We start from the raw sequence: 13,223 nt of genomic DNA, 5'->3' as shown, positions 1-13,223 counted from the left end.
AGTCTTTTGTGGTTCCATACAAATTTTAGGATTGTTCTATCTCTGAAAAAATGCTGGTGTTATTTTGATAGAGGTTGCACTGAATGTGTAGACTGCTTTGGTTGTATAGACATTTTAACAATATTTGTTCTTCTGATCTGAAAGACTACACCAAAAAAATTGCTAGAATGATACATGAATTCAACCAAGTCGTAGGATATAAAAATCAGCGTACAGAAACCTGTTGCATTTCTATGCACCAATAATGAAGCAGCGGAAAGAGAAATCACGGAATCAATCCCATTTATAATTGCACCAAAAGCAGTAAGATACCAAGGAATAAACCTGACCAAAGAAGTAAAAGATCTATACTCTGAAAACTTTAAAACACTTATGAAAGAAATCGAGGACACAAAGAAATGGAAAAACATTCCACGCTCACGGATCACATTACTTCTTTCGTTTAGACATTAGAACATGACCACTTCCCTCATATAAGGAAAAACACTTTCTAAATACGATTTTAATAGTTACATCTATTCTAACTAGATCATGTATTATCATTTACTTAATTCTCTGATTGTCGGTATTTCTTATTTCTAACTTTCATCATAATGCCATGATGAACATCTTTGTGTGGAAAGTTTTTTTTTCTTTTTCTGTGTTTCAAGTTATTGCCTTAGGATAGAGCCCTGTCAGTAGACTTATGGAATCATAGAGGGGAAATAATGATAGAGCCCTTCATGCACAATGTCAGTCTGCTTTCTGGGAAGCTTGTACCAATTTACAAACCATCAGTAGTGGATGAGTGCCTATCTCCACTCAATTCTTGCCACTCCTGAACCCTGTCATTTAAAAATCTTTGCTGGGGCGCCTGGGTGGCTCAGACAGTTAAGCCTCCGACTTTAGCTCAGGTCATGATCTCCCGGTTTGTGAGTTCGAGGCTCGCGCGGGGCTCTGTGCTGACAGCTGGGAGCCTGGAGCCTGCTTCGGATTCTATGTCTTCTCCTGTCTCTGCCCCTCCCCCGCCCATGCTCTGTGTCTCTCTGTCTCTCAATAATAAATAAACATTAAATAAATAAATAAATAAATAAATAATAAAAATATTTGCTAATCTCTGATGGGTGAAAAACTGTATCTAGTTGCAGTGGTTGAGATTTCATTGATTGCTAGTGAGGTTGAATAAATGATAATCAAATACTCATTTGTTAGCCATTTTTGATATATTTCTAAATCATATTTTCACACACTTGCTCATTTAAACCACTGTTTTATCCAGATGGGTTTGATATTTGTTGCTTTGGTCTTTAGGAAAACTGGAACAGCTTATATAAGAGAGATACTACAACATAACCGTACTGAAGGATTTTTGTCCTCTATTATCGTGGAAGTGATAGACCCTTTTGGAATAGAAGAAGCGAACGAGAGCTCTTGTTTGTCTAGTTCCCTTTCCATTACTCAAACTGGCGATGTCACCTATAAACTTACTCTTCAACCGCAAAGTAAGTGTAATAATATAGCACATCTCTGATAGCTTAAAAAAAAAAGATGAAGAATTATCTTTTTAGGAGGATTGTTCATGCTTACTTATAAAACAGTATATTTCAAAATTTTGTCCCGTTGACAATCTGCCGAAGTCTACATACTCAGGTTCCTGGAGGAAGTTTTGGTTTCTAATATAACAAACCCTAACTATAACTTCATTAATATTTCACCGATACTAGTGCCTGTCTTTTATGCCTGCAATGTTATTGATTTCATCATAAGCGGTATTCAGGAGAAGTAAAAAAAACCAAACAAAACAAAACAAAAACAAAAAAACGGAAATCCAAAAAAAAAAATTGTTCGTGTAGATTTTGCCCTACATACTAAAATAATTTTAAATCACTGTTATGTAGGGTAATTCTTTTCAAAGGATTATACGTGATAGATACAAAGCCAAAGTTAGTATAGTTTACTGTAAGGATTTGGATTTTATTGTGAGTAAATGGGGGAGCCATTGGAGGGTTTCATGCAGAAAGTAACACGACTGGACTTAGATTTTAACATGTTCACTTTCGTTCCTGTGTTGAGAATATACTGCGTAGGTGATGGAGAGAGGTTAAGAAGGAAAGGACAAGAGAAATCAGTTTCGAAGTTGAAGTAATCAGGTGAGAGATTATATTAAATTGAAGATGCCTGTTACTCATCCAAGTGGGGAAATGAGGTTCACATTTAGGAAGACAAATGTGTGGAGTTCAGGAAAGGCATCTGGACTGGAGAGAGAAATTTGAGCCATCAGTACATGTATGATAGTTGATGCTATGCGACCAGATGACGTCGCCCGCAAGATGAGTGTAAATACGGAAAGAAAAGGCCTAAGATGCAATCCCTAACATTCCGACAAGTCAGGAAAGGAGACTGGATGGTCTGCTCAAAGAAGAACTAAGAGAAACTGTCTCTCAGAAGCCAGGTGAGGAAGGTCTTTCAAGAAGGAGGTCAGGTCAGAAGAGGAAGGAAAACTGACCAGCAGATCTGTATGAAAGTTACTGACAAAAGCTTTTGTTGGGTGGAGTAGTATAGATGAAAGTCTGGTTGGATTAGATTCTAAACATTAGGAAAGGAGAGGAATTGAAGACAGTGAATGCAGGCAACTGTCTCGAGGAATTTTTTATAAGGGGAGGAGAGAGATTATGTGGCAGTTGAAAGAAAGCTGGGAAAGGATTTTTGTTGGTTTGTTTTAAGTGGGAGAAATTAGAGCATGTGTACATGATAAAGAGAGCTATGAGGGTCTCTTCTGACCGCTTTATTTTTTCAGAATGAGGAGAATATTGGTGGTGGTGGTATGTTTCATGACCTATCAAAGACATTTGATTGTGATGACTCCCCTTCCTTGAAACAGCCTTCTTTTGGCTCCCTGCACATCCTCTCTGATGGATTTTCTCCACTGATTTCTTCTTTATCTGCTTGGTGAAATCTTTCTCCCTTTCCATTCCTTATATGGTGGTGTTCCTCACGGTCCTTCCCTAAAGTCTAGTTTCTTTTAAATCTTCATGCTTTTTCTGAACAATTACTCATCTACTCAGCAAATATTTGTTGAGCACCTTCTATGTAATAGGCACACCTTTAGGTACTGGGGAATCACTGGCTATGTTATCCTTCTCTTGTGAAGATTCTAAATTATTAAGGTTCTTGGCATTTCTATAGTAATCAGCTTTTTTGTCATTACTTAGCCCTATGTGGGTATTTTTTTTTCTGATAAGGATTTCATAGAACTAGTTTCATAATAAAGTTAAAGTATAGGTTTGTGCTTGACATATTTGTGATATACTTTCTACAAAATAATTTGAATTCTGACCTCAAAATCTGGCCAGCGTGTTCTCTGGTTAAGACCATAGTTTAAAAACTCAAATTGTGTTTTCATCAGTTACGTCCACCAGTGTGCTTGGAGAACATTTGCTATTTTATTTTATAATAAATGATTCCTGTTTTAGCCTCAGGTACCATTTCTTCATTTCAAGATCTGGATGTGGAGAAGACCGTGGTGATTCCTGGTTACAGCAGCTTCATGATCATAAGCATTTTAGATGATAAGAATGCCTTGGCTATTGCTACCATGCCTGCAGAAGTACTCAACAATATGACCGTCCCCAAAGACTCCTGGTTCTTATACAACTTTGGGCACAGGAATGGACGAATGTGGAAAATATATGCAAAACCATGTAATTACTGGTTTCAACAACATGATGATTCCCTATCCCTCAATGTCCTGAAATACATTGATCTGGGGAAGTCTCATACTTTAAAAGTTAAGGTCATACCTAATACAAAAGGTAAGCTTATTTGTATTGGGAAACATCAAAAGGAGATGTTGTTGTTTTTCTGGAATATATACTCTTTGATATTATTTCCTTTATCTTTGGCTTATGTAGTAACTGGCATTCTGCTAATCACAGTATGAGCTGCTAATGACTGAATGCTTACTGTGTGCGAGGCTCTGTACTAAATTATTTTTGTGTATTTTTACTACTTACAACAACTCTAAAAGGCTAGATTTTAATTCTCACTTACAAATGAGGAAAGTGAGTTAAGTTACCAGCCCAAATTTACACAGGATTTTAGTTTAGATTTTTGCTGTCCTGAAAAGAAAATCTTTTAGTTACTTTGGTGTTGTTGTAATTATTTCAAGTATTTATTTTAAGCCCCCAAAAAGCCTTTTAAAATAGAATTCTATACTTTTCCCTATTTTTCCATGACATTTACTTATTATGAAAGTAATATTAAATTTCCTAAAGATGATGGAGAAATGGCATACTAGAAAAATAAAATAAAAATTTTAGTAAAAAGCTGAGCTAGAAGGAGAGGAGGAAAGATGGAAGGAAGGGAGCAAAAGAGAAAAAAATCTTGTCGCCAGAAATGAAGAGGGAACTCAAAGCCAAATAAATTAGCTACTTTGTGGTCCCTGAAGGATGTGAGACTCAGATATAGGCCATATAGACAGAGGGATGGATTTTAATGCCCAAGCATTAGCAGAATATGCTTTGTGGTAGGAGGTTGGAACCAAGACGATTAAGTAAAGCTAAGAGCTTAAATCATGAAGAGGGGATTGTGAAAACTTTACCAACAAACCAAAGAGGGAGCTCGGGAGGTTATCGTCTCCACAAGACTCAAAGTGGAAAAAAAGGATCTCCTGTAAAAACCCCAACTCCTTAAAAACCCCAAACTCCAAGACTGTATAATCCCCAGAGACTACACACCAGTTGCAGGAATCCCAAGCTGAGAAATAATTATAAGACCTGGGCTCCAGCATAGGCAAGCTTCGTAGGAATACTTTCATGACCCAGGGAACATAGACTTCCATGGAAAAATCAATATCCATTGAACGTGAATTGAGGAAAAGAATCTTGTTTTATTTTCTTAATGTTTATCTTATTATTTATTTTGAGAGGGAGAGAGAATGTGCAGGAGAGGGGCAGAGAGAGGAGGAGAGAAAGAATTCCAAGCAGGACTCGATCCCACAACCGTGAGATCATGACCTGAACCACTTAACCCACCCAGGCGTCCCAAGGACAAGAATTTTAAAACATGTAAGAAAATGACCTAAATGTAAAAGTCTGCAGGCTCTCTCCAAGAACTTGATATTTAGTCTCTAAGAAGTTGAGATAATAGAAAAATCAGAAAGACACAATAAAACAAGTACATGTAAAACTCTCGAAGAGACAAAAGAAGACCTGAACCATGATGAAAGGACAAAATGCTACTTTTAAAAGGCCTCATTTTGAAAAGCAGAACCAAATACAATTTATACAAATGAAAATTACAGCCTTCGAAAAAAATGGAGGACATCTATTTCTGTTTCAATCAATATTGTGGACTTAAATTTTGTGGAAAGCTTCCTCTTGAAACCCTTAGAATCCTCTCATTGATTATATGACTCATTGTCCATATTTACTTCAAGTAATTTTAGAGTTTTAATTTTATAGTTTTAACTTTCCAAGTCTTTAATTGATCTAGATTTTGCTTTGGTGTATCGTAGGCGGTTAGCTAGTTGTTCGAACATCACTTCTTGAACAGTGTGTCCTTTCTTAACTGATTTCAAATACAACTTTATCTTGTAAACAATTTACCTATCACTTGGACCATTCTGGATATTTAAAACTCTGTTCCTTTGTTATCTCTTTGTATTCGGGCACAAATCCTACAGCATTCTAATTATTGCAGCTTTAAAATATACCAAATTTGTTGTTGAATTATATAGTTTTACTTGTTCAGTTTGATGGAAGCCAATAGTAATCAGCAAATCAACTCAATTGCCTCTTTGTGAAGAAAAGCCTAGTGCATGCTATACAAAGTGTGGGTGTCTTGACGAGCCACATCAGCAGCATCTGGGTACTTGTACGAAGTACAGAGTCTTTTGTGGTTCCACACAAATTTTAGGGGTTTTTGTTCTATTTCTGTGAAAACCCCTATTTTGTCAAATGCTCTTTCTGCATTTATTGAGATGATCAATGATTTTACCCTTCATTCTGTTAATGTCATACATCACATTAAAGTCCCTGAATAGTAAAGCAGTCTTTGGAGAGAACAAAGCTAGGGGGCACCTGGGTGACTCGGTTAAGTGTCTGACTCTTTCGGCTCAGGTCATGATCTCACAGTTTATGGGTTCAAGTCCCATATCGGGCTCTTTACTGACAGCGTGGAGCATGCTTGGGACTCTCTCTCTGTCTCTCTCTTTCTCTGCCCTTCCCTTGCTCTCTCTCAAAATAAATAACAAACAATTTTTTAAAAAAAGAAAGAACAAAGCTGGAGGCATCACACTCCGTGATTTCAAACTACATTACAACACTATATTAATCAAAACATATGGTCCTGGCATAAAAGCAGACACATAGGCCAATGGAGAAGAATAGAAAGCCCAGAAATAAATCCATACATATATGGTTAACTAATCTTTGACAAGAGGGGCAAGAACACACAGTGGGATCTATCCTCTGATAGATCCAGTATTGGGAAAACTGGATCATCATATCCAAAAGAATGAAACTGGACCCCTATCTTATACCCCTCACAAAAATTAATGAAATGGAATGAAGACTTAAATGTTAAGATCTGAAGCCATAAAACTCCAGAAGAAAAGATAGGGTGAAAAATCCTTGACATTGGTCTTGGCAATGACTTGGATATGACACAAAATTCAAGGGCAGCAAAAACAGCAGTAAACAAGTGGGACTACATCAAACTGAAAAGCTTCTGCACAGCAAAAGAAACCATAAGCAAAATGAAAAGACAACCTACAGAGTGGGTGAAAATATTTGCAAACCATATGTGCAATGAGGGGTTGGGTAATACTTACAATACATAAGGAACTCATACAACTCAATAGCAAAGACAAATAAAACCCTACAAATAATGCAATTAAAAAATAGGCAAAGAACCTGAATAGACATTTTTCAAGGAAGACATATGAATGACCAACAGATAACGTGAAAAGGTGCTCACCATCACAAATCATTAGGAAAATGCAAATCAAGACCACAGTGAGGTATCCCCTCACACCTGTTAGAATGACTACTATCATAACGCCAAGAGCTAGCAAGGACTGCTGAAGATACGGAGAAAAGGGAACCCTCATGCACTGTTGGTGGGAATGTAAACTGGAACAGACACTATGGAAAACAGTATGGGAGTCCCTAAAAAATTAGAAATAGAACTATGATATGATCCAGCAATCGCACTACTGGGTGTCTATCTGAAGGAGATGTAATCAGTATCCCAAAGAGATATCTGCAGTCCCATATTCATTGTGGCATGACAATAGCCAAGCTACGGAAACAACCTGAGTGTCGGTTGATGGATGAATGGATAAAGAAAACATGATGTGTGTGTGTGTGTGTGTGTGTGTGTGTGTGATGAATATGGATGATATGCTAAGTGAAATCAGCCACATAGGGATAGACAAGTGCTGTGTTATCTCACTCAGGTGTGGAGTCTAATTTTTAAAAAGTCTAACTCACAGAAATTGAGAGTAGAATGCTGGTTGCCAGGGGTTCAGGAGTAAAAAGAAATGGACAGATGTCAGTAGATACTTCTCATTGTAAAGTGAGTCATCGTAAAGTGAGTAAGTTCTGGGGATGTAATATATGACATGGTGACTATAGTTAATAGTACTGCATTATATCCTTGAAATTTTCTAAGAGTGGATCTCATATGTTCTCACCACACACACAAAGTAACTGTGAGGTGGTGGGTGTGTAATTAACTTATTGTGATGATCATTTGACAGTGTCTATGTATATGTATACACACACACACATATATATACATGAAATCATCATATTATACGCTTTAAATATATACAGTTTTCTTTGTCAGTTATACGTCAATAAAGCTGAGAGGGGTGTGGAGCTTCAGTGCCCTCCACAGACCCCGCTAAATCAGAATCTGCGTGTTAACAGAATACCCGATGATAGTTTAGGAAGCACTGGCCAGATCGCTTTGGTTTAAGGGAAACTGTTGCAGATGAAACTTCAGGCTAATCATTTCCTACTTCTCATCCCTTTCTGATTAGTAAGGATGGAAGTTAGACTACTTGCTCTGCCAAATCTCTTTTTCTATTAAATTTCTCAGTATGGAGTGATTGCAAGGCAGAGACTGGCCTGACGATGTGCCGCGTTAACTGCCTAGTTTTGTCTTGGCAACAGTGGCCGACAGCTCTTTTAACTGAGCATGTATCCTTCAGTTTCTTCCCTGAGCCATCCAGTTCAGTGTGACCGGTACTGTCCAAGTGACCTTTCCATGCATTTGAGAACTTGGCTGAAGAACGAGAAGTGGAGGGGAGCAATATTTCTTTGAGAAGATATTTGCAAAGTTGAATTTTTCTAAGAACCATCAAAGTTAACTCTACATAAATTCCTAACTATGTTTGTGGCCATTATGCATCCTTCATAACGGACTCTGCAGATGTTCTAGAATCCTGATTAGCCAGTCATTATGAAATTGTTTAAAATTTTCATGATTATGCAGGGTTGCTCAGTTGGTTAAGCGTCCAACTTTTGACTTCGGCTCAGGTCATGACTTCGCAGTTCATGAGTTAGAGCCTCACATGGGGCTCTGCGCTGACCGTGCAAAGCCTGCTTGGGATTCATTCCCCCTCTCTCTCTCTCTCTCTCTCTCTCTCTCTCTCTCAATAAATATTTAAAAAAGTAAATAAAAAATAAATTTTTCATGATTTAATTTTTTCTTTTTTATTAATTTCCAGAAGAATTTTACCTGGAGAGATAGATATAAATGTAGATACAGATATTTTAGTATAGTTGACACCCAGTGATTTAATTTTAACTAATTTTAAACTTTGGCCTTGTTTCCATAGGTGTTCGAACACTTGAAATACCACTACTGAATGTCATTGTTGGAAACCCAAATTTGTTAGAAGTTAAAACTGAAGGCTCTTTCGATGATACTGATAGTTACGTAATGAAAATTTCTGCAGCTAGCAAAGCTTTACGTCAAGTAAGATTTTAGTTACAAAGAAAAAATCTATTAATTATGGAAAACTTAGAGTATAAACTAAGAGAAAGAAGAGAAAATCACACATAACCCTATCTATCAAGAATGACTAAGCACTTTTAACATTTGGGAATTAACCAAAGGCATCGTAGCATTACAGAACAGAGGTTGAATGAGTTTTGGAGAAGACTGGCTGGTATAGATCTTCTGGTACTGTCTGTGAACTTGGGAAGGTCACTTTACCATGGCTCAGTATCCTCATCTAGAAAATGGAGATGGTAATGATAATGCCTACCTCATAGGGTTTTTTGTGTTTTTTTTGAGAATTAAATGTGATAATTCAAGTAGGACATCTAAAACAATGCCTAGGGGCACCTGGGTGGCTCAGTCGGTTGGGCGTCAGACTTCTGTTCATGACCTCGTGGTTCACAAATTTGAGCCCCACATTGGGCTCTGTGCTGACAGCTCAGAGCCTGGAGCCTGCTTCGGATTCTGTGTCTCCCTCTCTCTCTCTGCCTGTCTCTCTCTCTCTCTCTGTCTCTCAGAAATAAACATTAAAAAAAATTTTTTTAAATAATGTCTGGCATGTAGAAAATCCTCAGTCACTATAAACGAACCGTATTTTTCTTTTCTTTTTTTCCCTAAAACTGGGAGAGCTTTGTACATACACTTTGAACATTTTGCCCCTTCCATTTAACTATATGGTTTAATCCTTTTGAGTTACTAAATATTTTTCTACATATTTCAAAGTTGTTTTTATCATGAAGATTTTTGGATGCAGAAACAAGTAGAATTTCCATGTACTTAATACTCAAACAGTAGTCAAGACATTGCTACTTTTGTTTTATCATCACCCCTTCCCCCCGCTCTTTGGTTTTTGGTTTATCGTCTGAGATATTTCAGAATGAAAGCAAACATCATGCCATTTCACTTCTTACATGATTCAATACACGTGTATAAAAAATATGTGGCTATCTCTCCCATAACTATTATCATGCCATTGTTTTTCCTAAAACTTTTTAAACAATTTTTTGGCATCCTATAAAACCTAGTCCATAATCAAATTTCCCCAATTTTCTTAAAAATATTTTTATAATTGTTTTGTTTGAATTTGGATCCAAACAAGATTCACACAGCACGTGATTATTTTTCTCTGAAGTGTCTTTTGTTTGAAGGTAGGTACCAGTCCATTTTCTTCCCTTGTCATTGAATCGTAGAAATCAGATCAGTTGTGTTATAGAATGTCCAACATTTTGGATTTTTTTTGTTTGCTTCCTTGTCTCTTATTTAACTTGCATGTCTCCCAACCCTAACCATATTCTCTTTAATGGTAGAACAAACCGTGTTTAGATTCTGGTCCAATGTATTTTGGTAAAACTTTTTAAAAATACATCATGTTTAATGGGTACAGAGTACGGGGACAGAGGTACAGTCTACAATACCACTACAGTTATTAGTATTTCTAGATTTTTAAAATTCCAAAAAGACTTTAAAATTTCAAACGGAATATAGCTAATTTTGTTGAATATTCAACAAAATGTGTTCAAACACACATATTGTGCATCAATTCCTACTAAAAACCTATCTTTGTGAGCTACAGCAATTGCTACATGTATATCTTCTTTTCAAAATGAATATCAGTGGAAGTTATTTTATTCACATCATCCAAGCAAATCTCCAGATGTTCATGAGGGAAGGGGGGGAAGCATCATCAGTCTGAGTAGGGTGTAATAATGGAGTTTATTTCATAAGCTTTCTCATTTCCAGTGTTGCCCACAGCTGTTAGATTGCAATGTACTTCTTCCTGGAAAAGAAAGTGTTTTCTGTCATGATTTATTCTCAAACAATCTTTATGGTCAAACATATCTCTCTATTTCTATTTTCACTCATTTCTTTTCAGATATTCTTAAATTTTTTTAATGTTTATTATTTTTGAGGGAGAGACCACGAGCAGGGAGGGGCAGAGAGAGAAAGAGATGGAGACACAGAATCTGAAACAGGCTCCAGGCTCTGAGCTGTCCGCACAGATCCCAATGCGAGGCTCAAATTCACAAACAGATCATGACCTGAGCCCCAGTCGGACATTGAACGGACTGACCACCCAGGCGCCCCTCTCTTTGTATATTCTTTCATTGGTCACTGTGTTAGTTTACTTGGGTTGTCATAACAAAATACCACAGACTAGGAGTCTTAAACCACAGAAATTCATTTTCTCACGGGTGTGGGGGCTGGAATTCCCAGATCAAGATGTCAGCAGGGTTGGTTTCTTCTGAGGCCTCACGCCCTGGCTTGTAGACGGCCGTCTTTTCCTCGCGTCTTTACGCTGTCTCACCTCTGCGTGTGTCTGTGTTCAAATTTCCTCTTGTTATAAAGACAGCCATTATATCAAATTAGGGTGCACCCTGATGATCTCAGTTTAACTTAATCCGCTCTGTGAAGGCCCTGTCTCTAAATAACAGCCACGTTCTGAGACACTGGGAGTTAGGGCTTCAACATACAAATTTTGAGTGAACACACTTGAGCCTGTAACAGTTACTTTAAGTAATCTTCATTTACTTGGATATTTCCAGGGTTCAACCTCATTGGCGTTAGTTGTCTGGGGAGCATCTACTGAGTGCTTTGTCACAACAGTCGTGCCAACATTGAAAAACAGCTGTAGTTATCTCAAATCCATGCATCATATTCCGAGTAAACCTATCCCACTGGAAGACTGGACTAGTGGCATTCACAAAGACAGTCAGGGGTTCAATATGATCAAAACTTTGCCGGTAAGAGACCCAAGCACATTGTCGTAAGGGTGCCCATGACATAATACTTTTGTGTGATTGGCTGGCCATTGTGTCTGAACATTTCTTTCCTAAGATACTCAAAACACCGGTCATTTTTCAAACTTCTTGTCATTTTGAGGATATGATTATTATTTATTTCTAAAACATAAGAACTTCCTGAAATAATGATTTTTCTCGGTAACTCAGTGCCACCATTTTAAAAATCACTTTATGCTATATTATGGTGGCATAATCTCGGGGATTTTGTAATCTACAGTGATTTGTCATTATGTTGACCTGTCCCGGGCTGATAGTTTACTGGTTCCATTGTGATGTAGTTACAGTTTTCATTTGTGCCTTGTCAGTATCTGTGACACCTTAATATATATATATATATATATATATATATATATATATATATATATATATATATAATTATTATTATTATTCTTTGCTAACTATTACTTTTAATTTTCTCTGTGACAAAAAAGCAAATAACCAAACTTGAAGGTTTATTTACTAAAGACATCACTAAGACTTTTTATAAAGTGTTGAAACTTTATTGCATTTGCTTCATGGTAGCTATTTTATCTACTAACATTTTTTTCACTTATTTACAAGTTGCAAACAGTTCTATTACCATGGGTTGAGGTTGTCGAAATTCCAGAAGAATAAGGTGTAAGGAGTGCAGGGGAAGTAGAAATGGACTCTAATACCTGGAACTAAAAATTAAAAAAAAAAAAATTGCTTTGAATGTTTTTATGGAAAAGCAAGATTTTTAAGTTAAAGACTTAGTAAATAACAATGAATTACCTGTTTTCTTTGCTTGGTCACTTACAGGTCAACTACCGGCCTCCATCTAATATGGGGATTGCCATTCCCCTCACAGATAATTTTTACCATGCAGACCCTAGCAAACCCATACCGAGAAATCTATTTCCTAAGTCAAAGGTAAATAATTTTTCACATTTAAGCCAGTACTTATTTGAATTCGAGAAATCATTCAGCAAAATTACAGATGGCCCTGCAGGGATTAAATGAGAAGGCGTATTCTAAACAATGTTCTACCTGCCCTGATATGTCAGCACTGTTATTATTACTACGACTCCTGCCCTCTTCCTCTTCCTCCTCCTTTAGCCCCGTCTCCTCTCACTGCTATTTCTAGAGGTGGTTTTGGAGCCAAGAAGTCTAAGTGGACCCCTTTCTCCTGACTGTTCCCTGGTTCCCATCTGGATTTCCAAGGGGATACGTGGCGTGAGAGTATCTTTTCTCAAAGGAAGGGAACCCCAGGCCCGTTTCATGTCCAGCTTAGTGAAGTGAAGGGTCGTGCTTGAGGAAAGAAGACTGTTTGATCCAACACAGGCACATTTAAAGTGCTGCCAAGGTTCTTCCTAGAGAACAACCACACTCTCTGGAGTGTGGACTGAACACGGTGGGAAGAACAGAGAGAAACCAATGGGTTCCGAGGAAGAGTATGTGATGGGCAATGCA

At 37.3% G+C, this 13,223-nt stretch overlaps 1 protein-coding gene across 4 annotated transcripts in view; it reads left to right on the top strand.

Moving 5' to 3' along the window:
- Positions 1–13,223, top strand: part of CATSPERB (cation channel sperm associated auxiliary subunit beta) — a 106,230-nt gene that overhangs the window by 78,466 nt on the left and 14,541 nt on the right. For 3 of the 4 annotated variants that reach the window (XM_045451894.1, XM_045451897.1, XM_045451895.1), the window contains 5 exons: positions 1,291–1,481; positions 3,453–3,791; positions 8,828–8,967; positions 11,535–11,732; positions 12,573–12,683. In XM_045451894.1, the coding sequence (XP_045307850.1) occupies positions 1,291–1,481; positions 3,453–3,791; positions 8,828–8,967; positions 11,535–11,732; positions 12,573–12,683 (979 nt within the window). The remainder of the gene's footprint in view (positions 1–1,290; positions 1,482–3,452; positions 3,792–8,827; positions 8,968–11,534; positions 11,733–12,572; positions 12,684–13,223) is intronic. The other variant, XM_045451896.1, reaches the window with a different exon arrangement.

The sequence above is a fragment of the Leopardus geoffroyi genome, chromosome B3, assembly GCF_018350155.1.
Source record: "Leopardus geoffroyi isolate Oge1 chromosome B3, O.geoffroyi_Oge1_pat1.0, whole genome shotgun sequence".
NCBI lineage: Eukaryota > Metazoa > Chordata > Mammalia > Carnivora > Felidae > Leopardus > Leopardus geoffroyi.
Note: the sequence above shows the minus strand (reverse complement) of the source record. Positions and strands in the feature narration are given on the sequence as shown.